Source organism: Gobius niger, assembly GCF_951799975.1.
Source record: "Gobius niger genome assembly, chromosome: 9".
In the NCBI taxonomy this organism is placed as follows: domain Eukaryota; kingdom Metazoa; phylum Chordata; class Actinopteri; order Gobiiformes; family Gobiidae; genus Gobius; species Gobius niger.
The window spans coordinates 6,233,062-6,260,051 of NC_136860.1; the positions used below are offsets into that span (position 1 = coordinate 6,233,062).

Below are 26,990 nucleotides of genomic sequence, written 5' to 3' on the forward strand. Positions count from 1 at the left end.
CACTTTCCGAAAATATTTTTTCTGCTTGTTGTAAAAGGCTCTCTACAAGTCACGCAGCTTCTATTGACGGAAGTGAGCGGCGGAAGTCTTTAGGAGTTACTGCGCGGACGCTGTGCTCCTGTATCATTACGCCTCACAATATAGTCCCCCTTTTTATCTGCTTATAAAATCGACATGCTACATTTCTGTGTAAATATACTTCGTATGAAAACACTTCACGTAACTTTGTTTAAATAGGGAACACGTGGAAGAGCTTGGTAGCTTCTATCGTGAGCTTTTTTGGAGCTATGTGACATGTGGGAGAGGCTGCGTATGTGCTCCGTTTGCGTGACAGAGCGCACGGACAAAGACCAGACGGGGATATATTAACTCGGCTAAGGTTAGGTAAGAACATATCTTAGTATATAAAAACGGTGGCCTATTCCTTTAACATCCATATGGACCCCGCCTTCACTTTATTTGAGTGTGATGAACATGTTTATATTCTGTGATAAAACGTCTAAACAAGAGTGAAAAAAAGAATGGTTCCCACGACAGACTTCCCTCTCCCTCACTAGACCGAGTCCCCTTGTGTGACTTGCTTAGTCTTGTGCCATTGTTGCAGCCGTGTGTCAACCCTGAGGAGCGTCCTGGTCCGGAGATGGGCGGCGGCCTCTCGTCCCTGTCCTTCCAGTCCCTGCACATCGTCCTGCTGGGGCTGGACTCTGCGGGGAAGACCACCGTCCTGTACCGCCTCAAGTTTAACGAGTTCGTCAACACCGTGCCCACCATCGGCTTCAACAGCGAGCGGATCCGCCTGAGCTCGGCCAAAGGCCTGAGCGTGCACTTCTGGGACGTGGGCGGGCAGGAGAAGCTGCGGCCGTTGTGGAAGTCCTACAGCCGCGGCGCCGACGGCATCATCTACGTGGTGGACTCTGTGGACACGGAGCGGCTGGAGGAAGCCCGCGCCGAGCTGCATAAGGTCAGTATAAGGTCTATATAATTTCTCTAAATTGCTAGGCACCTGTAATTTTGTGGCTTTTTCATCAGCTTTTGTATTTTGCTGTTTTTTACTGTTTTTTTTTTCCCCTTCTTGTAACTTGTCGTATCTCACAGGCCTTTTCCTACGATGGTGGCCCAGGGTGTAAATTATTGTCAAGAGAACTAGCATCATCATATAGTTGTTGTTTTTATCATTATCCTTTTATCACTGAGCCAAGCTGTGTTTGATAGTCAGAGGTGGAAGAAGTCTCAGATTAAGATACATGTGCAGGAACTTACTGTTTGTCCCATCGACCACTCACTCTCATATGCTCCACATTCAGACACAGGCGAGGGGGGAGTCTTGCCCAAGGGCACAGCGAGGGCATCATGCACTTGTGGGAGCATGGATTGGAACCGGCAACCTTTGGGCCACCATTGTGGTCAGATACAAATGGGCTGCATCAAGTGAAAAAAGATTGTGATAAAAAAAAAAGCTGATGAAAAAAAGTTTTTAATTGATGTATTCTTACATTATTCTTACATTATTGGCTGAAAGTATTTGTTTCCCTTGTCAGGCCAATAATGTAATAACCGGTCAATAACGTACTCATGACAGTATCGGCCGGGCAGTCGTTTTTACATTATTGGCTCAACAGAGTTATCACATTATCGGTTCCTACGCATCATTCTTTTCATGGGATTTGTGTCCAGTTTTGTCCTTCATGATGTTTATTTAATGACTTTTTGTGGACTTGGAATTCTGTTGAAATCACTGCAGCTCCGCCGTGTTTCCCACACATATCCATTCACAAACATCGACATGTTTGGTATCCAAGTGACGCACAGAATCCCCCCAACAACACCCAAATGTGGTCATTTCCTGTGTGGAAGACGCCAGCCGCCTTTGCATACATGACTTTAGGACAGTTTTCTCCAAATGAGGTTTTTGTTCTCCACTTTAGTCACTCGGACTGTCTCCACCCTTTACAGGATCCACACTTTACAGACTCCACACTTTACAGACTCCACACTTTACAGACTCAACACTTTACAGACTCAACACTTTACAGACTCAACACTTTACAGACTCAACACTTTACAGTCTCAACACTTTACAGACTCCACCCTTTACAGACTCAACACTTTACAGTCTCCACACTTTACAGACTCCACACTTTACAGACTCCACACTTTACAGACTCAACACTTTACAGTCTCAACACTTTACAGACTCCACCCTTTACAGTCTCCACACTTTACAGACTCAACACTTTACAGACTCAACACTTTACAGACTCAACACTTTACAGACTCAACACTTTACAGTCTCCACACTTTACAGACTCAACACTTTACAGTCTCCACACTTTACAGACTCCACACTTTACAGACTCAACACGTTACAGTCTCCACACTTTACAGTCTCAACACTTTACAGACTCAACACTTTACAGACTCAACACTTTACAGTCTCCACACTTTACAGACTCAACACTTTACAGACTCAACACTTTACAGACTCCACACTTTACAGACTCAACACGTTACAGTCTCCACACTTTACAGTCTCAACACTTTACAGACTCAACACTTTACAGACTCAACACTTTACAGTCTCCACACTTTACAGTCTCCACACTTTACAGACTCAACACTTTACAGACTCAACACTTTACAGACTCAACACTTTACAGACTCAACACTTTACAGTCTCCACACTTTACAGACTCAACACTTTACAGTCTCCACACTTTACAGACTCCACACTTTACAGACTCAACACGTTACAGTCTCCACACTTTACAGTCTCAACACTTTACAGACTCAACACTTTACAGACTCAACACTTTACAGTCTCCACACTTTACAGACTCAACACTTTACAGACTCAACACTTTACAGACTCCACACTTTACAGACTCAACACGTTACAGTCTCCACACTTTACAGTCTCAACACTTTACAGACTCAACACTTTACAGACTCAACACTTTACAGACTCAACACTTTACAGACTCAACACTTTACAGACTCCACACTTTACAGACTCCACACTTTACAGTCTCCACACTTTACAGACTCCACACTTTACAGACTCAACACTTTACAGACTCAACACTTTACAGACTCAACACTTTACAGACTCCACACTTTACAGACTCAACACTTTACAGACTCCACACTTTACAGACTCAACACTTTACAGTCTCCACACTTTACAGTCTCCACCCTTTACAGTCTCCACACTTTACAGACTCAACACTTTACAGACTCAACACTTTACAGACTCAACACTTTACAGACTCAACACTTTACAGTCTCCACACTTTACAGACTCAACACTTTACAGTCTCCACACTTTACAGACTCCACACTTTACAGACTCAACACGTTACAGTCTCCACACTTTACAGTCTCAACACTTTACAGACTCAACACTTTACAGTCTCCACACTTTACAGACTCAACACTTTACAGACTCAACACTTTACAGTCTCCACACTTTACAGACTCCACACTTTACAGTCTCAACACTTTACAGACTCAACACGTTACAGTCTCCACACTTTACAGTCTCAACACTTTACAGACTCAACACTTTACAGTCTCCACACTTTACAGACTCCACACTTTACAGACTCCACACTTTACAGACTCAACACTTTACAGTCTCCACCCTTTACAGACTCAACACTTTACAGTCTCCACACTTTACAGACTCAACACTTTACAGTCTCCACACTTTACAGTCTCCACACTTTACAGTCTCCACACTTTACAGACTCCACACTTTACAGACTCCACACTTTACAGACTCAACACTTTACAGTCTCCACACTTTACAGACTCAACACTTTACAGTCTCCACACTTTACAGACTCAACACTTTACAGTCTCCACACTTTACAGTCTCCACACTTTACAGTCTCCACCCTTTACAGGATCATTTGCTCCTGAACCCGCACTTTAACCTGAGTAAATGTGTCCTTTTCCCACCGCTGTGGTAGGTCACCAAGCTGAGCGAGAACCAGGGCGCACCGCTGCTGGTCATCGCCAACAAGCAGGACCTCCCGCGCAGCCTGCCGGTCAGCGCTGTGGAGAGGCAGCTGGCCCTGCATGAGCTGGGCCCCCACACCAGCTACCACGTCCAGCCCGCCTGCGCCATCATCGGGGAGGGGCTGCACGAGGGCCTGGAGCAGCTCTATCACATGATCATGAAGAGGAGGAGGAACCAACGCGCCGGCAGCACCAGGAGGAAGTGACATAAACCCGCTCTCTGGTCCGATAACGTGCAGTTTTTTATTTCACAAGCCGCAGCTGTTTCCTGTTTGTGGCTAATGCTAACGCTCGGACCCAAAGCAGCTCAAATACCGACTGACTGGATGTTCTGTAGGATCTATAAACTGTAATAATCGGAAAGGCTGATTCCCAAAGCCTATGGACCTCACCTCGCCTTGACCTGATGTGGACGTGGAATGGCATCCATCCCCAATGTTCCTGTCCTGTGTTTGATAAGCATGTGGATGCCTCTATGTGACCTTTTTATTGCACTGCTACAGACGCCTGCAAAGGACCAGACTTGTTGGAAGTTGAATGACGTGAGGATCTTTTGAACTTTTATTGGAAGCAAAGATGTTTTTAATCCTTTCTTTTATTTTTGATTCAGTTTTTTATTGACAACACAAACCTTTGAATATTTCTATAATAGGTTTGATTTTCATTAATTAGTTTTATTTTTCATTGTAGTTCACTTTCAGTCAGCAAAAATATATTTCTAGACCATTAGAATATTAGAGAAGGTGCTTAGGCTTTAGGGAACAGTTAGAGAAGGTGCCTAGGCTTTAGGGAACAGTTAGAGAAGGTGCCTAGGCTTTAGGGAACAGTTAGAGAAGGTGCCTAGGCTTTAGGGAACAGTTAGAGAAGGTGCCTAGTCTTTAGGGAACAGTTAGAGAAGGTGCCTAGTCTTTAGGGAACAGTTAGAGAAGGTGACTAGGCTTTAGGGAATAGTTAGAGAAGGTGCCTAGGCTTTAGGGAACAGTTAGAGAAGGTGCCTAGTCTTTAGGGAACAGTTAGAGAAGGTGCCTAGTCTTTAGGGAACAGTTAGAGAAGGTGCCTAGGCTTTAGGGAACAGTTAGAGAAGGTGCCTAGGCTTTAGGGAATAGTTAGAGAAGGTGCCTAGTCTTTAGGGAACAGTTAGAGAAGGTGCCTAGTCTTTAGGGAACAGTTAGAGAAGGTGCCTAGTCTTTAGGGAACAGTTAGAGAAGATGCCTAGTCTTTAGGGAATAGTTAGAGAAGGTGCCTAGTCTTTAGGGAACAGTTAGAGAAGGTGACTAGGCTTTAGGGAATAGTTAGAGAAGGTGCCTAGGCTTTAGGGAACAGTTAGAGAAGGTGCCTAGTCTTTAGGGAACAGTTAGAGAAGGTGCCTAGTCTTTAGGGAACAGTTAGAGAAGGTGCCTAGGCTTTAGGGAACAGTTAGAGAAGGTGCCTAGGCTTTAGGGAATAGTTAGAGAAGGTGCCTAGTCTTTAGGGAACAGTTAGAGAAGGTGCCTAGTCTTTAGGGAACAGTTAGAGAAGGTGACTAGTCTTTAGGGAACAGTTAGAGAAGGTGCCTAGGCTTTAGGGAACAGTTAGAGAAGGTGCCTAGGCTTTAGGGAATAGTTAGAGAAGGTGCCTAGTCTTAAGGGAACAGTTAGAGAAGGTGCCTAGTCTTTAGGGAACAGTTAGAGAAGGTGACTAGGTAGGGAACAGTTAGAGAAGGTGCCTATTCTTTAGGGAACATTAGAGAAGTTTACTTATCCAAGTGTGCTGACGCTGTAATCCAAATATGGTCAAAGGGTCCGTCTTTCTGAGGTTTTCATTCCACTTTAGCAACAACGTCTCCACTTTAGTAGCTCCGACAGACTCCTAACTTTAAAGGCGTGGACATAACAAGATTTTGAAGTGGGATTTTTTTTATATATATAACAAATTCCCTCCTGATATAATGAGCTTTTAACCTAAAAGAACAAGGGGAAATAGATTTTTTTGAGGACATACTGTATGAACTCTATATGAACTGTGAGATTCTGAACTATGACTTGCTGCTGAGCTGAGGCTGGACCTCGATCTACTGTGTACTGTGTACACTCTTAAACACTGACCCCTGACACTCATGTATGTACTGTCTGTCCCCTGTCAAACTGACCACTGAAACTGTAGCAGCAAAATGAAAGATTAGCCTAAATGAGTTTTATACTCCATTGTTTGATGATGATGAATAAAGTGTTTTGGTTATACATTTCCTCGCTGAAAACATGGGATATTTAGTACATTTTTATGCATAACATGCCTTATTTTTAAATGAAAACATAAAATGACAGTAATCTGTCAGTAATCTTCAGCAAAAGTTTCAAATACAAGGATACCGCTGAATATACTTTTTTTTCAGTGTAGGTATCGGAAAGAGTAGGCTATAGTTCAGGTATTAGTACCGTAAACCAACTATTGTTAAAGTACTGGTGTCGGAAAAAATGTAAAGGTACCCAGCCCTAATCCAGAGAGTGGGTGGTTTGTAAGAAGTAGAAGGATATGAGGACTTCTTCAAAGACCCATCTGTTGATTAAAGCAGGTTTTGCCAAACAGTCTAAACCTGAGTGAATCCGGAGTCCCGCCCCCACCTCCAACACTGTGACCAGGGCAGAGGTCACGAGGGGGAGGGGTCCACACTGGAGCAGATGTCCCTTTAAAACTCTGCTCTGTGCTAATGCCTCATTCTACCACTGCCTCTGCACCAAAACTATCACCGACATTAAAGGTCCATCACTTTTCATTTTTACATTTACTTTCCATTATGTTAGCATCTGCAAAACTTAGGAGAAACTCGAAAAACAAGCTGGTCCTGGGGTGTTAGATCACCGTCACCAAGACTAAACCAGGGTTAATCCAGGACTAACCACGACAGAGTGAATATTAGTGGATATATTTACTCCATGGGCAAAATCAAACCTGTTCATTTTCACCAAGACTACCTGGAGACTCGTCTAATCTCCAGGGGAGACATCTCTGTGACCAGCAGTGACTCGAGTCTCCAACTAGTTTGCAGGCCGGTGAGATAGGCCCCTGCGTGCACTCCAGGGTCTCCAGAGTGAGCCTGGTATATGAAACCTAATGAGACCAAAATGAAGCAGACTTTGCCTAATACGCCGAGCTCACTGAGTAAGCCGGTTTAATGAAACAGCTATCAGGACAGAATCCAGACTAAAGCAGGAATAAACCGGTGCGAAATGATTAGCAATGACCAAACCGGACTTAACCAGGTCTAAAGCAGCACTTAAACCAGGCCTGGACCAGGACAAGCCCCCCATCCTCCTGTGCTCTCACGTGTTTGCCTTCAGTGGATGACAGTGCCTTGAGGAATGTGGGCCTGTCCGGACTGGCTCCTCAGGTGACAGACTGCAAGGACAGCATTGTACGGCAAAACAAGGTTCAAAGCATTAGCTGATGCTTCACGGCGAGACACGGCAGGTGAAAACACACAGGGCCCTTAACCTGTTACCTGCCATCTTTCCCGAATTTACACCAGAGGCGTTACAGCACGTACGCGAGCTAAGCAACATGTGTGTGAGAAAACAGTTTTACACACGTATTTACGCTACGCTTCAACTACATTAGAATCCACTTCTAATTTGGGTAATTCTTCTAATACACTTCTAATGTATGTGCGGTAATATCCGGCATTTTACATACAGGAATGTATGTAGTGTCAAAAGAAACTTTCAAAAATACTTTTTTGTTGCGTGGAAGAAGTAGCCACGTGTGTTGGTGATGGACGAGGAGCGTCTGATTGTCGAGGTGAAAGGCCCAGCATTCAGACTGACAGAGCACGCAGCGAGGACAGGAAATCAGGGGGTATATGGGGATAGATTATAGATCATTGTATTACTGAACATTATAGAGGTGAACATCTTTGCGTAGTTGAAGTGGCTCTGACATTGTCTGTGTAAATTGGTGCTTTGAAAATACGTGTGTAAAAACGCGGCGCGTACGTCACGCCCGGTCACTGCCTCTGATGCTTTGACACGCCGCAAAAGAGCCGCCTCCGCACACCGAGGTTGTAGTGACGCGGGCCGAGGCTGGACGAACAAGCAACAGTAACTGTTAACTAAGTCACAGATTTACAATGAAGCCAGTCTAAGTCTAACCGTAACCAGTTAAAGACACTGTGGTTCTGTCGATTACCAGCAGAGGGCGATGGAGGGAATCTTTGCTGGGATGTTAAAAAAAAAAAAAACAAGTAATACACTCAACCAAACGTTTATCTTTGCTTTCATTTCTCATGGGGTGAACTCAAATATGCAACATTGTCTGTAAACACAATAGACTCATTTCTCTCAAACATTGTTCATATGTTGTGAGCAATTCTTCATGTGCCTCTCACAGCTATGGCATATCAGCATGTTGAATAGACACAGGAATGTTGCACAGGTGTGCCTTAGGCTGTCTACAATAAAAGGACACTATATTATATAATATTATTATTATATAAATATTACATTTCACACACGGAGGATTGTACAAAACATTTGCATATTGACTCCCTGATTGTCCAGTCACTTATACTAGCAGACCTCTCTACAGGACAACGCTATCCCTAACCTTAAGGATGGTGAAGATAATCCAAACTATCCCTAACCTTAAGGATGGTGAAGATGATCCAAACTATCCCTAACCTTAAGGATGGTGAAGATAATCCAAACTATCCCTAACCTTAAGGATGGTGAAGATAATCCAAACTATCCCTAACCTTAAGGATGGTGAAGATGATCCAAACTATCCCTAACCTTAAGGATGGTGAAGATAATCCAAACTAACCCTAACCTTAAGGATGGTGAAGATGATCCAAACTAACCCTAACCTTAAGGATGGTGAAGATAATCCAAACTATCCCTAACCTTAAGGATGGTGAAGATGATCCAAACTATCCCTAACCTTAAGGATGGTGAAGATGATCCAAACTATCCCTAACCTTAAGGATGGTGAAGATAATCCAAACTATCCCTAACCTTAAGGATGGTGAAGATAATCCAAACTATCCCTAACCTTAAGGATGGTGAAGATAATCCAAACTAACCCTAACCTTAAGGATGGTGAAGATAATCCAAACTAACTCTAACCTTAAGGATGGTGAAGATAATCCAAACTATCCCTAACCTTAAGGATGGTGAAGATAATCTACATTTTAGGGATAATCCAACCTAACCTAACATTTATCCTAATCTTAAAGTTAGTGAAGTTTGAGAAAGGTGCTGCATGTCCCAATCAGGGAGTGGATATGCAAATGTGGCCCTTCCCATCATGGTGGGGAGAAAAACTGGCCTCCAGTTGCTGTGATGGAAAACCAAAGGTGCCGTGCTAACCACCCATACAGGGGTCACTCAAAGGTCAAATACAACACGAATATCAACATTTGTTTCTGCATAAAAAGTTCCACAATGCACCTTTAAGGACTTTTTGCCCATTCTGCAGTGGAAATGTGCCATTTCTAAAAGCCTTTTCTTCAGTGAGTATTTCCCCTGTGTTGAAACGACTGCACCGGTGAACATTTCCTGGACGTTTATTACAAGGCGGCAGTGGAACTACAGGCCTGGGCAACTACATGCCTGGGGAACTACAGGCCTGGGCAACTACAGGCCTGGGGAACTACAGGCCTGGGGAACTACAGGCCTGCGGAACTACAGGCCTGCACAGTGCTGATGAAAGGCACAAAGGAGGCCGGCACACACAGGACTGTTGTTGTGCTAATCAGAGAGCAAACAGCATGAGCCTATACTACTGCTGCTCCTGCCCCCCCTCCCAGGCCACCACACCGGCCCCTCACCCACGTGGGAACCTCACCCCCGTCACTAACTCACTGCTCTGCCCCCACACTGACACACGGGACAGGACCCCACTGCTGTTACGGGATGATTTGTGACAGTTCATCAAACAGAGGAATAATATAATTCAACAGCAAAGTGGACCCAGTGCTGAGTGAAGCTGAGCTCAATGTGTCAGGACAAACTTATAAGTGAGCAACATCATCATGTCCAAAGTGGTTTTTAAATGATATTTACAACCTTTAGATTTACTCATTGTTGACAAAGTCTCAAGTAAGAGGTAGAGTATGGATTCTTCAAAGTACTACTCAAGTACAATTACAAAGTACTGCGTACTTGTACGTGAATATGACTCAGGTTAAACAGCTGGTGACAGCTCTGCCCTGAGAGAACATCACGTTCCTATATGAAGAGGATCACGGTAGTGTTTCTGCTCATGAACTACAGCTGAGCACCGCCACCAAGTGGCAGCAAATACACACTGCACTTTTAGCAACAAAGCCATTTGTTAAAGCTAGAAGGTCCCGGGTTCGATTCCCACCTGGACGGGGCCTTTCTGTGTGGAGTTTGCATGTTCTCCCCGTGTCTGCGGAGGTTTCCTCTGGGTACTCCGGTTTCCCCTACCACTAAAAACATGTGCAATAGGTGAATCCTCCAGCCAGGTGATTCTGACCATCAGCCTGGCTCCACATCATGGAGATGGTCCCAGAGGGCGGCACGGCCGTTGCCCTTAGGGGCCCTTACGGGAGGCCCCAGTGGCATCGAAGGATGGGTTAAATGCAGAGGACAATAAAGTCTACAAATACAAAATATATATATACATATATATATATATATATATATATATATATATATATATATATATATATATATATATATATATATATATATATATATATATATATATTTCCATGTGGTCCACTTTGCTCCACTATGGAGAGCAGCCGTTTTTTAAATATTTTTTTTTATCACATTTTCATCCTAGTTTTCGGTGCTTTTTTCAAGAAACCAAACCGGACAAAACATGCTCTGTTCAGGTGGGGGTTAAGAGGTTAAGCAGGAAAGTCCCACTGAGATTAAGAATGTCTTTTTCAGGGGAGTCCAGGTCCCAGAGGGGAACCTATTGTACATGTTTGAGTGAGGAAACCACCGTGCTGCCCATATACTGAGCTAAGTTGTAGTTCAGTTTGCTTTGTACAGTATATTGCTCAGTCAGTGTCTTTGATGTGTTACACCGCCCTCTTGTGTTGACATCGGTTACTCCACCCCTATTGCAGCAGCCTGGGTTCTTTGTTTGCAGGTCAGGTTGTTTGAGTTCAGCTCTGTTGACCTTAGTTAATTTAGGACCCACATTTCTTGTCATTTATTGTTTGACTTATTTCTGAGAGCCTTTGCTAATTCATGTTTTGATATGATTAAATAGAAGAATTTGTCTATTTCAAACACTCTTGTCCCTGCCCTGTGTTTGGTCCCCTGCACATCTACAGGATCTGAAACAGAAACGTCATCAGCACAAAGGTGTTTGACTCTTGAATCCTTGAAGAGGCGGGTGCACCGCTGCCTCCTCCCTCAGGGGGCGCTAGCGCGGTCCTTTGCTCCTTTACGCAGCGCTCTCCCCCTCCCCATCCTGTTTCCTGTGTTTGAAAGTCGCGGACATGGAGCTAGCAGGTGAGTCCAAACTATCTAAAACAGTCCAACAAATCCACATGGACAAAGTTTTCCCTCGCGGATTGGAGCGACACAGACACAGAGTGCGTAAAGGCCGCGCGTGGTCACTGTGCGTCAGGCTAACGCGCAGAGAGCGGGTCACTGTGGCACAGCGCGCTCCAGGACTGTCCATGTGAGGGCTCAGTCTGTTATGATTCACCCCCGAAACGTCTGTCGGCGTCCGCGCCTGCAGCACACGGGCACGTGGCCGCTGTAGACTGACGGGTTTAGTCCGTGACATTTGTTTTCGGGTTGTAGAGCTGCGCTGAAATGTCGAGCTGGCTGATGCTGAAGACGAATAAACTAAATATCGGAGATCGTGACCAAAGTACCGTGTGCTGTTGTGACAAACGCTACAAACCCACAGAAACACTAACACACACAGCCTGACTCGCAGAATCCTCTTCACATGATCTCCTCCACATGATTCGTGCAGGTCTGTGCTGTGAGAAGTTGGTTGCTGTTGGTCATGATCCCGCCTTTGCCCTGCCTGATCCCGGCGGACATGAGGACATGAGGCTGGGTTTGACCGTTTGGGAAACACCAGGAAGCCTGGGTGATTGTAACGTTGTGTCCTTGGGCAAGACACTTCACCCAATGTTTGTGTGTGAGTGGTCGGTGGTGGTCGGAGGGACCGTTGGCGCAGATGTGTGCAGCCTCGCTTCTCTCAGTCTGCCCCAGGGGAAACTGGCTACATCAGCATGCAGTGAGTGGACCCCCCCCCCCCTCGCTTTCATGTGAAGCGCTTTGGGTGTGACTTGTGTCATATGAAAAGCTAAACAAATAAAATTCCCTTGTTGTGTGAGTGAGTGATGGTGGTGGTGGCGGGAGGGGCCAGTGGCACAGACTTGCTGCCTTGCTTCCATCAGTCTACCCCAGGGCAGCTGTGGCTACAATAGTATGGAGTATGGAGTGAATGAATAATGCAAAGTGAAGTGTCTTTGAGTGTCCAGAAAAGCGCTATATAAAACCTGAGGATAGAAACATACTTGGATTTACACGTTAAAAATTAACGTGACATATTCCCCCCCCCCCCCCCCCCCTCTTCAAACGTCCACAAACAGTTCATAGAGTAAAATATGGACGAGAGTGAGAGTCAGACTGGTTTAGATGGTGGGAAAGTCTCTTCTGAATGTAACAACTTGTTGATTGTGATGTCATTGGACTGAATCCTTAAATATGTGGAGAGTTTTTGTAGTTTGGTAACAGGAATGACAAAAACTTAGGGACACACAGAAAACTTCAAATATTTCATAGAAATGAGATATTTTTAATACTTAAAAACAGTAAAATAATGAGATCTCTTAGTGGACGATGTAATTACGTGATTATTTTGTAGTTCTAGCTAAATGGTACACATTTTACACATTACATTACATAGATTATTTTTTTAATATAATATTGTTGCAATTGTTTTAAAACCCCCAAAAAAATTAAATATTCCAAAAAAATATCAAAATAATGTTATGTAATAGTTCAACAACTGGTTGTGGTGGCCATGTTGTGGCTGTTTGTTTTCTTGCGACGCAAAAGGCAGCGTTTTGGCAGAATGACCTTTATTATGTACATAAAGAAATGAGTAAACCGTGCATTTATTAGTAAAACAGACGGTCAAACTTTAACTGTTGGAAGTCCAGTTAATCCACATGGTCTAAATAGCGATCGATAGTTTTCCATCTTCAAAGGTTTAAATCTTCATCCCCGTGCTCGTCCTGGTCCTCTGAGGCTCCTCATGTGTTTCTGTTTTGCCTTTAGACCAGTTAGCGCTACTTTGTAGCTGATTTGACAGTAAAATCACCAGGTCCTCTCCTCTGGCTGCCGCATGTGCCGCCCTGTGCTTCCTGTTAGTTTGGGCCGAGTGTTTCCCTGGGATTGACCTGACAGGTGCTGCAGCTGCGCCATCCATATTTTTTCCAGACTGCGACACATCTGGCCAATTCTCCTTGATTAAAACGCACCACACGAATATCGTGATCGACCTTTATTAAAATCACGGTTAGATTAAAGCTGTAGTATCCGGCTCTGGACAGGACGGTGTGATAAACCGCTCTTACAGAGTGTGAGTGTGGCTGTGCTGTACCTTTGCATTGGTATTGAGATGCATGTGTCTTTGCAGTGGGCAGTGAGCCGATGACCCTGGGTTCCCCCACCTCTCCAAAGCCCGCCTCTGGAGCACAATTCCTGCCTGGCTTTCTCATGGGCGACCTCCCCGCCCCCTCCAGCCCGCAGTCCCGCCCCTTCAGCCTGGCCACGCCCCTGCTGGACTCCACACCAGGTAAAGCAGGCCACTCAAGTGTTTTTTTTTTATCGGTATCCAGGGTTTCTCTGGGTTATTAAAAGTCATTAAATGAATCGGGCCAAAATCAAGGCCTTGAATTTCAATTCCTAGCATGAAATTGGATTCAAACTGGCATTAAATCTAAATATTTGGAAAGTTCTGACATTGTTCAATACATTTTAAAATAAAAAGTGCCAAAATGATGGTCTAAAACATGTTTAGCTACAGTTCTGGTTGAAATTGACCACTTTTTTATGCTCAAAGGTTTCCTGTTTTGTCCAATTTTCTTTGCTCCGTTTGATGAAATGTAAATGCAGCTATTTTTTTCTTTTGTTTGTGGCATTAAAATCTTAGCCTTGCCATTGCCAGACTAAAATCACAAGTGATATTTAATCTGGGGACCACCAATTAATTTTCTGGTAGGAGAGGTGTGGTTTACGATGGTCCATAGCCGTTTATTGGACTGATTGTCTATCATGCATCTGCACATAGCCACAGCCAATCGTATCATCATATCAGATGACGTATGAAGTACGTAAGCTTTCGTAAACGTCGTGTCTGCTGCCGTCATGTTGGATCTGTAAATAAACGTGTTTTTTTAATCCGTAAACAAACTTCAAGCTTCCGTATGTGGAATAGCGCGTCCTCGTCTTGACGTCCCTCCTTGTTCTGTGATTGGTCCCAAATCCATGCGAACATTTTGGCCATGGTCCCCCAGGCTGTTGTGCTGTTTGAAAAGATTCGACCAATAATTTTTTACTTGATCATGAACATATGTGTAAGTATGGCTTATAAACCTGCCTTTGAGCACTTTAAAGCAGTACTAAGTAACGTGTTTACCTTAATAAATCCTTTCCGTAGTCCCTGTGGGGGTAATACAAGTGTTTATGGGATGATTGGAGGGTCTTTCATCTCCCCCTGGTGTCTCTGGACAGAAAACCATGTTTGCAACTTGACTGCCACCGGTCCGGAGAAAGCAATACACACTAATGAAATCACGAAGAAGAAGCTAACATGCTAACGGGCAAAGCTATCTGCGGGCTATCCATTTTTTTTTTCCATTTTCTTCCGCTTTATCCGGGGCCGGGTCGCGGGGGCAGCAGTCTCAGCAGAGATGCCCAAACTTCCCGGTCCACACACACCTCCTCCAGCTGTTCTGGGGGGACCCCGAGGCTCTGGGGCGGTTTGCAGCCGAGTGTGTAGCGGCCGGGATGAGGATCAGCACCTCCAAATCCGAGGCCATGGTTCTCCACCGGAAAAACGTGGTTTCCCCTCTTCAGGTCGGTGGGGAGTCCTTACCTCAAGTGGAGGAGTTCAAGTATCTCGGGGTCTTGTTCACGAGTGAGGGACGGATGGAGCGTGAGATCGACAGACGGATCGGTGCGGCGTCAGCAGTGATGCGATCGCTGTATCGGTCTGTCGTGGTGAAGAAGGAGCTGAGTCGGAGGGCAAAGCTCTCGATTTACCGATCGATCTACGTTCTCACCCTCACCTATGGTCATGAGATTTGGGTAATGACCGAAAGGACAAGATCGCGAATACAAGCGGCCGAAATGAGTTTCCTTCGCAGGGTGGCTGGGCGCACCCTCCGAGATCGGGTGAGGAGCTCAGTTACCCGGGAGGAGCTCGGAGTAGAGTCGCTGCTCCTTCACGTCGAAAGGAGCCAGCTGAGGTGGCTCGGGCATCTGTTTCGGATGCCTCCTGGTCGCCTCCCGCGGGAGGTGTTCCAGGCATGTCCTAGTGGGACAAGGCCTCGATCTGCGGGCTAACGTCACTTTAAACAGTATTTACAGCCAAGTTTGAGTGAAAGAAATATTTCCATTGTATAATTGGATGCACAGTAACCCTCTCTCCCTTCGCCTTTTCTGTCAGCGTAGTATTTACTCTCCAAGACAATTAAAAAGTTAAAAAATTGTAACTTGCTACTACACCTGCAGTTGCGCTTATGGCCTCTAGGGGGAAGAGTTACTTAGTACTGCTTTAACAGCATGGTGTCGGATTAGTGACTGGTTCAGGTACTTTCGTCACCATCTGATACATCTCACGATACTCGGGGGCCGATCCGATACGTATTGCGATCCAGTAAGTTATGATAATATTAAATGCTTACCTTAAAATGTGCAAAAAGTCATGAGTCCAAAGTGCCGTTTGAGTGTTGAGACTGTAAAGTGCATTAACACAAAATGTAACTGTTACATGAAAACAAAGGAGTTTATGATAAAAATGCCTCCAAATACAAGTATTGAAAGTATTGTGATACTTGATCGATGATTGGTATTGCAGCACAAAGTATTGCAATCCAAGTCCGAGTCCCAGTTGTATTGGCTTAATGTCCAAATCAGTCTGACATGAGTCCACTTCAGAACAGCCCTAGAAATGAGAAAGTGTAGAAAGTGATTTCCAGCCGTGTTAGATCTAAAATGTGAAGACCCAGTGGAAAGTTGAAGTACAAAGCCTGACCTTGGTGTGTTCAATGACCTTTACCTGCATTAGAATACGAAGGAGCCCTTTGTGCTGTGCATAGCTCTATTTAACACGTCTCCCTTGTCTCCAGTGCTGCCCTCGGCCTCAGCGGGCTCCGGTAACTCGGCCCCTCAGCCCGTCGTGCCCACGCCTAAGGACAAGAGCGGGGCCCCTCCGGTGCGCAGCATCCACGCCGAGCTGATCAGCGCTGGGACCCCGGTGGCTCCGCACAGACAGGCACGTAAATCACAATAACACAATACCAACTGGGGCAGGGCACAGCCAACAAAAAGGGTCACGCCGAGAACTCTCCCGGGGCCCAGGGAGCTGAAGCTGCAACAAACAAAAGGCTTTTTAATCTGGAAAGTAAAGTTTTGGTCCTGCTCGCTAAGGAGCCTTTAACCAGGGCCCGACTCGTATGGATTTGGGCTCCAATATATAAATCCAGGCGTTCTTTGCCCTTTTTTGCCATTACCAATGTGCTTTTCAAAACTTACACCTTTTTCGTACTGATTTAGCTTCACGCAGTAGCTACAGTTTTTTTTTTTTCAATAAAAGTATGGTAATATCTTAAATGTTCATCCTCGTCTCACAATGCAAACACAGAAAACAAAATATTACTGTTCCAAGCAGACGCTGGGTCCCAACATGTCTGCCATGAACAAAGATTACCATTAAAAACATGTAATGAATGTGGTGTCATATTATGAATTACAATGCTGCAGGTGTGGGAGCTCTTGGTGTCTCCTCAGTGTTTCAGAAGAAGGTCGTAAATGTCTTCAGCTCATAATAATAATAATCTGCCAAACCTCCACAAAAAACGGCAAAGACATCCAAAAGTATCCAGTGAAACAATGTGGAACAGAGAAACCACAAATACAGTTCACAGAAAAGGCGCTAAACGCAGCTGTGACTGCTTTGCTGCAGAGAAACCGAGACCACACGGTGGGGTTTACACTCAGGTCTCCAGAACAACAGGACGGGTATAGGCCAGTACAAATGCTCTCGGGTAGTCCAGGCAATTTGAGGACCTCACCCTGTGCCCGATGCCACGCTGACGGAGTTTTTGTTTGTGCAGTCCTTCCCGGTGATGCAGTCTCCGCTCTCTGCGCGACACGCCTCCACTCCAGGAGCAGGTACCACATCCACACCGTTGCCCTTCTGTTGCTTTCACTGACCGGAGCCGAGCGCGTCCCTCTGTGACCGGAGCCGTGTCCCTCTGTAACAGGGCCGCAGCAGCTGTGCATGTCCCCCGCTCAGGTGGACCCCTTCTACAGCCAGGGGGAGGCGCTGAGCTCTGACGACCAGCTGGACCAGACCTGGGTCACGGTCTTTGGGTCGGTACCCGCTCTCTTCACAGTTCATAGGCTGAACCGATTTAGGCACTAATATGAAGATGTTTAGTTTCGACCTGTAATGCAGATTATTTCAGTCTTCTCTCAAACCTTAACCTGGACATACTGGCTCTCATGATCAAACTGTCACATGGTGAAATGAGAGCATAGGTGAGGCGGATAATAATCACTGCCTGTTTCACCGTTTATCATCTGGACATGTCTCAAGCCTTACGTCAGGTCAGGAGGTGGCATACATACATATAACACTAAACGGCGCTGGAAAACACTTTTTAATGCTTTACCACTTTGCACATAATCCTCATTGGTGCTTTAAAGGAATAGGCCACCGTTTTTACATACTGAGATATGTTCTTACCTTAGCTTTGACGAGTTCTTTAGGACCTGTCTGATCTTCCCCCGTGCCTTCAGTCACGTAAACACAGCGCAGACGGCGTTAGCATTTAGCCTCTCCCTCTCTCCTCTATAGCTCCAAAACAGGTCAAGATAGAAGCTACCAAGCTCTTCCACGTTTCCCCTATTTAAATATGGTTACGTGAAGTGTTCCACTACAAAGTATAATTACACAAAATTAAACGATGTGGATTTTCTACGCGGATAAAAGGGGAACTATATTGTAAGGCGTAATAATACCAGGAGTAGTTTGACATCCGCATAGTAAAGTGAAGATTACTGCGCGGATTTCGAACTACTCCTGGTATTATCACGCCTAACAATATAGTTCCCCTTTTATCAACTTAGAAAATCCACATCGTTTAATTTTGTGTAATTATACTTTGTAGTGTAACACTTCACGTAACCATATTTAAATAGGGAAAACGTGGAAGAGCTTGGTAGCTTCTATCTTGACCTGTTTTGGAGCTATAGAGGAGAGAGGGAGAGGCTAAATGCTAACGCCGTCTGTGCTGTGTTTACGTGACTGAAGACCAGACAGGTCCTAAAGAACTCGTCAAAGCTAAGGTAAGAACATATCTCAGTATGTAAAAACGGTGGCCTGTTCCTTTAAGGCACAGGGAACAAAATAAATGATATCTAGAGCTAACAATTTGAAACTTCTGCTGAACATTACTGATAAAAATATGTATTGTAAGTTTGCATATAAAATAAGGCATTTTGTTGATTTTTTTGTTTTATTTTGTGACAAATTAGTAACTTTGAATCATGTTTAGTTTTTGAATAAGTTGATCATTAGTTAAAGGGGGGGTATTATGCAAAATCGACTTTTTCAAGCTTTGCATCATGTTATTATGTCGTTCCCTCATTAAAAACATGCCTGAAGTGTTGCCTTGGCACATTCACGTATTTTTGAGTAATCTGTAAAAACTCTGATGGCGGCCATTTTAGGGATAGGTTTGCCTGAGTCCTCCTAGGAACGCCCCCACCTCCTGGAGACGCCTCCGAGCTTTCGTCACCAGCCGAGTAACCAACCACTGCTCCTCAGCAGAACCCCCTCCCCACTGATGCCACAGACAGCGTGTGGAGGGGGCGTGTCGGAAAGGGTCAGAGGTTCTTAAAGAGACAGAGGCCTATTTCAAGACATTCACTACAGCCATTTTGAGAGAGCAATTTTATACAAGGCAGTTATTCTAATTTACTGCATTTACAGACCAACAGAAGGTTTGGTCATCATTGTAGTGTGATATAGACTGGTGCTATGTGATTGACAAAAGCATAATACCCCTTCTTTAATACATCAAATTTTCCCTTTGTTTTTTTGGGCTCAAAGTTGTATAAATCAGGCTGGGATATAAAAAATTCCTCTGAAAAAACTTGAAAAAATATATAGTGGAGAGGTCGTTGCATGACTGGAACACACAAAAAACGTGCCTAAAACTTTCTAGCGTGTGCGCATGGATGAGTGCATTTCTCCGCTCTTCTGTACCGGGCGTCTCCCAGAAAGGAAATGACCATATTTGGATTATAGCTCAGGGGGGGTCAGGGAGCCTCCAGGACACATGGATGTTAAATATGTCAATATTTGTGAATGAATACATGAGGGAAAGTCGGCTTTGCGAAGCGACATGGATACTTCCTGTATATCTTGAACTCGCTAGCAACAAAACATCGTAAAATAATCACCGTACAGGGTAAGATTGGTCTTTTTTATACTCTGACATGAAAACTAAGATGTTATGGAGAAAGCTACCAAACAAATCTCCACATTGAACACTGCATGAGCAATCAATCCCTTCACCTGCTGGTTTAACATGAAACAAGGCTCCAGAGTGAACATGGACAGACTTTGATTGAGGTTGTGCGCTGCGTCCACATGCCCCCCGGGTCTGAGAGCATCAGAGGCACCAGAACCTGGGCAGCAGCAGTGATCATGACTTGTTTGTGCAGGTTTCCCCCCGCCTCGGCCTCTTACATCCTGCTGCAGTTCGCACAGTACGGGAACATCCTCCGACACTCGGTGAGCCCCGCCCCTGGTTCGGTGCTTGGTTTCTGAGTGTTTATTATCTCCTGACCTCTGTGGTTTATCCTTCAGATGGCATCGCCTGGGAACTGGATGCACCTGCAGTACCAGTCCAAGCTGCAGGCGCGCAAGGCCCTCTCTAAAGACGGCAAAGTGTTTGGAGACGCCATTATGGTTGGAGTCAAGCCCTGTATCGATAAGGTGAGTCTGCGTGTCGTCCCGCCCCAGGGCTTCAGTCACCAATCATTTCACTTGTCCTAGCGATGGTCGCATTATCGGGATTATTGTTTGAGTATGTTCTCTTCTACACCAGGGGTCCCCAACTGGCGGTCCTGGGTCCCAGAGGTTCCTCTTTTCATCCTCTCAATATACTTAATATCTAAGACTGATTTAACAAGTATTTAATCAATATTAATAACATTGAAATGGCAAAATGATTGATTCAAAAGTTACAACAGTTACTACAGTGAAGTTTGCAGACCTAAAGCTCATTCAGTTGGGGATCGCTGTTCTACAGAATACAATGATGGAAGTTCAAAATGGAGCACTCTCTGCTCCTGAAGAAGAAGACCGTAGGAAATATGAGTGTGTTTTGTACAAAGGAACAACATTGTAACATGGTTAGGTAGTGATGGGCACTGAAACCCACATTATCGGGGATGGAAAGTCAGGCTAATCACGATACCGATAAGCACCCGTTAAAGTACTGGATCAATATAGATGATGAGATGTTGAAAAGTGTCTCTTTAACCCTTTACCCTTGGTTAAGAATGAATAAGTGACTGCAGTATCTCCTCATTCCCGTCGTGCCGGCTGTGTTGTATCTGCAGAGTGTGATGGACAGCGCAGACGTCTCCTCTCCGGTCTCCTCCTCGTTCTCCTCGGCAGCTCTGCCCTCCACTCCACGCTCCGCCATCCGCCCCCTCAGTGCGGCCCAGCGCTGCTCGGCCAGCGACTACCAGGTGTGTGTGGGACTCAGCGCCGACCAAAGACACAGGCCAGAAGCAGCAATAGCAAAAATGAAAATGCCACAAAAATGACGCAAATAATAATCATAATAATCATAATAACCATAATAACCATAATGCATAGGTTTTATATAGTGCTTTTCTGGGCACTCAAAAACACTTTACTTTGCATTATTCATTCACTCCATACGGTTAAGGCGGGGGTTAAGTAAGGATTAAACAACATTAGACGGTTATAATGTCGTGGTGTTTTTGACTCCGCGTTGTGTATTATAGTTGTTTAATCCGCTTATACCAGGGTATACCATTTACTAAACTCACTAAATATGCCAGACTACAGGGACTACTTTATGTGGGATTTTAGCCGGTCACTGAGTCTCAGAGTGAGCCTCTCGCTGCTGTGAGGATCTCAGTCAGGCTCAACCAAACCACATGAGCACAGAATCACAACACAACAGGACTAACCCACACTTTTCTGTGGAAGTAAACACTGATATGCAGCTCCTGGGCAGGACTTATTTCACTTTTACATTGTTTAACCTGAAGCTAGCTAACTAGCTCAACGAGCTCAACTGTTTATGGAAGCTGCGGTGGAGTCTCTTACACCAGGGCCTCACAATCTGAAACTTTTATGTTTGACTTTACTAATCCAGCCAAATATGCTTAAATGCTGGATCATTTTATGTACGCCTGAAAATAATGAATAGTGCCTTAACCGTTTTCAATAGAAATGGAGAGCACATATTGTATTAACAGTAGCTAACCTAGCTGCTCACTCTCCTCTACTTCCCATTTATCAAAAGTTTTGTTTTGGCCAAAAATGTTGAAATTAAACAAAATCCATCTCATACGTTCCTGTCAGTCACTAATTACACCTTTATCTGATTCAGCTGTGTTAATGCGTTGCTATGGCGATTCCCACAGCGGAGTGATATCCCAGTGATTTAACTACCGGACTACGTGTGCGGTTATTCACCTTATTCCGGAGGCTCGCGTGGGCGGCGCCATGAATTGTTCCCGCCCCTTTTCCTCCTATCTGTTAACATGTAATGTGTACTGGTGACCTGATGTGTGTACTAGTGACCTGATGCGTGTACTAGTGACCTGATGTGTGTACTGGTGACCTGGTGCGTGTACTGGTGACCTGGTGCGTGTACTGGTGACCTGATGCGTGTACTGGTGACCTGATGTGTGTACTAGTGACCTGATGCGTGTACTAGTGACCTGATGCGTGTACTAGTGACCTGATGTGTGTACTGGTGACCTGGTGCGTGTACTGGTGACCTGATGTGTGTACTGTTGACCTGATGCGTGTACTAGTGACCTGATGTGTGTACTAGTGACCTGATGTGTGTACTGGTGACCTGATGTGTGTACTAGTGACCTGATGTGTGTACTGTTGACCTGATGTGTGTACTGGTGACCTGATGTGTGTACTGTTGACCTAATGTGTGTACTGGTGACCTGATGTGTGTACTGGTGACCTGATGTGTGTACTGTTGACCTGATGTGTGTACTGGTGACCTGGTGTGTGTACTAGTGACCTGATGTGTGTGCCAGTGACCTGATGCGTGTACCGGTGACCTGATGTGTGTACTAGTGACCTTATGTGTGTGCCAGTGACCTGATGTGTGTGCCAGTGACCTGATGCGTGTACCGGTGACCTGATGTGTGTACTGGTGACCTTATGTGTGTGCCAGTGACCTGATGTGTGTACCAGTGACCTGATGTGTGTACCGGTGACCTGATGTGTGTACTGGTGACCTGATGTGTGTACTGGTGACCTGATGTGTGTACTGGTGACCTGATGTGTGTACTGGTGACCTGATGTGTGTACCGGTGACCTGATGTGTGTTATGGTGACCTGATGTGTGTACTGGTGACCTTATGTGTGTACTGGTGACCTGATGTGTGTACTGGTGACCTGATGTGTGCAGGTGGTGGCCGACAGACAGACGCCCAGGAAAGACGATAGCTTCGTGTCCAAAGCCATGGAGTACATGTTCGGCTGGTGACCCGAGGACAGCGGGGGACAATGGGGGGGCAATGGGGGGCGTGTGTGAGGGGATCAGACTGTATGGGACTGTGTGACTGAGTGTGTGATTATTCTTTTATGCTTTTTTAAATGTCTGTTTCAATAAAGGTCTTTGAATTCTTGTACATTCTTCATGTGATGACTTAAACTCTGACACCAGGGGGATGAAGCTGGATTTGTTGTTCAAGTGTTTATGGGTCGGCCACAATCAAAGTGGATCCATATCGTCAGTCATGCAGATCCAAATAGATGATTATTATGTGATAAGTATCTATGTTAATAAGTGTAAGTCACTTTTATTGGCGTCACTTGAGACATATTTTCGCAACCAGTCAATTTTGGAGTTGACGCATTTGCATTTAACAAGAAACCCTTACAAACCCCTTATATTCTCTGCTTCAGATGCAGGTCAGTGAAGCAGATCTGAGGATTATGTGTGAGGTTGTTTAAAAATGTACTTATTTCTCCACAAAGATACTATTTTTTTCTTTTTCTAAAACTGAAAGGCCATACCTTGGTAGTTCAGTGTATTATAGTAATATCAAAAGCACATCGTTCTTATAGAGGTCAGTTAATTCACACTAACATAAAGCTGACCAATGAAACTAAACCCGTCCCCGTGCCCACCGTGATGCTTCAGTCTGAATTTAATCAAAGTTTGCACAATCAACCATCAGATGGGACTGAACAGCTTTGGCCTTTGAAGAGAATTGGATGATTTTCAAAACATTTTGTCGTTTTATGAATAAAATGCCCAACATAATGAAGTCCAAAACTGGAAAGTTTGAAACGTGGCCCTTAAAAATGACCAAATAAATCTATGAACAAACATACAAAAGTGTTCCCATTAAATTAGTCCTTTTTCAGAAGCTTTTTTTTAAATAACCAGCAAAACACAATTGTCAGTATTGTTTTGTTCATTAAGAAAATATTTGCTCCATAAAGAAACATGTCAGTTCAGTTGATCTCATGAATCCGCTACATGTAATCTGGAATGTTCCGCGTGTGTCTTTAGGTAATCTGGAATGTTCCACGTGTGTCTTTAGGTAATCTGGAATGTTCCACGTGTGTCTTTAGGTAATCTGGAATGTTCCACGTGTGTCTTTAGGTAATCTGGAATGTTCCACGGATGTCTTTAGGTAATCTGGAATGTTCCACGTGTGTCTTCAGGTAATCTGGAATGTTCCACGTGTGTCTTTAGGTAATCTGTAATGTTCCACGTGTGTCTTTAGGTAATCTGTAATGTTCCACGTGTGTCTTTAGGTAATCTGGAATGTTCAATGTGTGTCTTTAGGTAATCTGGAATGTTCCACGTGTGTCTTTAGGTAATCTGTAATGTTCCACGTGTGTCTTTAGGTAATCTGGAATGTTCAATGTGTGTCTTTAGGTAATCTGGAATGTTCCACGTGTGTCTTTAGGTAATCTGGAATGTTCCACGTGTGTCTTTAGGTAATCTGGAATGTTCCACGTGTGTCTTCAGGTAATCTGGAATGTTCCACGTGTGTCTTTAGGTCATCTGGAATGTTCCACGTGTGTCTTTAGGTCATCTGGAATGTTCCACGTGTGTCTTTTGGTAATCTGGAATGTTCCACGTGTGTCTTTAGGTAATCTGGAATGTTCCACGTGTGTCTTTAGGTAATCTGGAATGTTCCACGTGTGTTTTAAGGTAATCTGGAATGTTCCACGTGTGTCTTTAGGAAATCTGTAATGTTCCACGTGTGTCTTTTGGTAATCTGGAATGTTCCACGTGTGTCTTTAGGTAATCTGGAATGTTCCACGTGTTTCTTTAGGTAGTCTGGAATGTTCCACGTGTTTCTTCAGGTAATCTGGAATGTTCCATGGAGTAAACTCGCACCATCGCTTATATTTACAATCAAAACAGAACGAAAAGATGACCCAGACCCGCTTTTGTGAAAATAGAGCTCTTTATTCTAGTGTCTACAGTGGTCCCAAACACAACTTCCAATTGTTCAAGCAACATTCATCCCCCTAAAAATCTGCACATTTATATTAATATCATACATCTGTTATGTGGAAGGCTAAGACATGATTAGTGATTACAAATCGATCCATGTAAAGACAGTGTGCCCATGTGTTCACAGATGGAATGTAGAAGTAGTGGTATATCTTACTGTACAATATATCCGAGGTGAAAGATCATTTCAGCATTATATGTAGTAGAAATAGGAGTTCAGTATTTTTTAAACACGTCCCGTTTCTTGCCAGATCACTTTGATTTTGATTCAATCTCAAGTCATTCTGCCACAGCGACTTTTCGAACATTGTTTCTCAGTAGTAAAAGTCAGCCAGTTTGTCCCGAAAACCACCACATAGAAGAGGAGCATGATGGGAAGTTAGATATAGATACTGATGGCATCTTTATAATTGTAATTTGAACATGACCATATATGGTCATGTTCAAAGCAGCCAGAGGGGGAAAACAAGGATAAAAAAAACGATACTATTTCCCATTTCTCCCCCGTTACTTTAACAAATGCTGAATTATGAATATCTTTTTCTACTAAATAAAGACACGGAGACATGGAGAGGAACAAAGTGGTTCAACAGCCCATAAATACAAAAAAAACAAAACAGGTAATGCTAACCAGAAACAGGAAGCTAGCAAAGCTAAATGTAGCTTCATGCTAAGACATGTGCCGTTTTATGTTTCTACTGAACCGATCTGCTGTGAAAAATTAAAAAATTATGTTTTTTCACAAAATTGTTCATTAGAAGTGAAGCATATGTAGCATGAAGCTAATGTTAGCTTACAGGTGAGCTCTACCCCCTTTTTTGAAAAGTATTTCTGGGCTGTAGAAGTGAAAAAAAAAAACAGCACTTGTTGCTAACTATAGCATATGTAGCATGAAGATAACGTTCGATTACTGGTGAGCACTGCCCCTTTTTTTTCTTTCTTTTTTTAAGAATTTCTGGGCTGTTGAACCACTTTGCTCCTCTCCATGTCTATGTATCTTTATTTAGTCGAAAAATATATTCATAAATCAGTATTTTGTTTCCCTCCTCTGGCTGCCTGGGCAATTCCAAAGACGCCATCTGCATTTATGCTCCATATAAAAGCCTGGAAAACGATGGGATTCTTTGCTGGTTTAGGCCCCTAAATCGTTTTTACCAATGTATAGCTTTGTATATATAAAAAGTGATTTTGTTCTTGGCAATCACATTCCAGGGAAACTGGAAGACACGTCCATTATTGTAAATTTAAAAAAAAATCCTGCATAGTGTTCCAGACTGAAGGCGGGCTCACATCACGGACGGGATTTGCATAAAAATAAAACATCATGAACCATCTACAACATTATGATTAGGCCTCAATTTATTCCCATTTACATTATTAACATTACAGTATTAATAACACTGAACCAACTGTCTGAGAGTTAGTGTTTGTGTTCATCCAATTCCTCAACCAGCGAAATACATGCTAAGTCCATTCGGAGGCGAGCTGCACATGTGCAAACATGGTAGAAAAGGGTATAAGTTGGGACTAACATTACCCAAACATCGGTGTAAAAGAGAAGTAGAAGTGAAAAACCTAGTGGAAGCAGCAGAAAAGAGAAATATGGAGCCTGAGGAACACTCTCATGAGGCGGAGAAGAAAAAACTAAGCTAGGTCTGTTTGTTGGTCTGTTTGTTGGTTAGCAGTAAGTCTCTGACTGTCAGTGTCAGTCACTCATTTAAATCATTATTTATCATATTGGCTCATGCTGTACGGCCGTACCATCTCTGTAGCACAGCTGTAACCTTGGTTCATAAACAATGAATAGGCTAAACGCAACGCACTTGCTAATGCTAATGCGGCTAGTGCTAATGTCCATAACAGCTTCTACACTCATGGAGGAAGCTCTGCTCTCACTAAAAACATTATTATGAACAGAGTCAGAACTCAGGTAATTGTAGTACCCGTCAAAAGTCTGGAAAGCCTGTTTTTTTTT

The 26,990-nt window shown here is 44.0% G+C and overlaps 2 protein-coding genes across 2 annotated transcripts; both read left to right on the plus strand.

Moving 5' to 3' along the window:
- Positions 1–633: 633 nt before the first annotated feature.
- Positions 634–4,226, plus strand: LOC306967657 (ADP-ribosylation factor-like protein 4C; the record flags this gene model as incomplete). Its single annotated transcript, XM_079562757.1, has 2 exons — positions 634–961; positions 3,972–4,226. Exons 1-2 carry the CDS (start codon positions 641–643, stop codon positions 4,224–4,226), a joined length of 576 nt encoding a protein of 191 aa, XP_079418883.1. The 5' UTR covers positions 634–640.
- A 7,224-nt stretch (positions 4,227–11,450) lies between these two features.
- Positions 11,451–23,067, plus strand: nup35 (nucleoporin 35). Its single transcript, XM_079563310.1, has 9 exons — positions 11,451–11,486; positions 13,642–13,800; positions 16,358–16,503; positions 17,345–17,402; positions 17,495–17,603; positions 19,965–20,034; positions 20,110–20,238; positions 20,868–20,999; positions 22,943–23,067. The coding sequence occupies exons 1-9, from the start codon at positions 11,474–11,476 to the stop codon at positions 23,018–23,020; spliced, it is 894 nt and encodes a 297-aa protein (XP_079419436.1). The 5' UTR covers positions 11,451–11,473; the 3' UTR covers positions 23,021–23,067.
- The last annotated feature ends 3,923 nt before the right edge of the window (positions 23,068–26,990 follow it).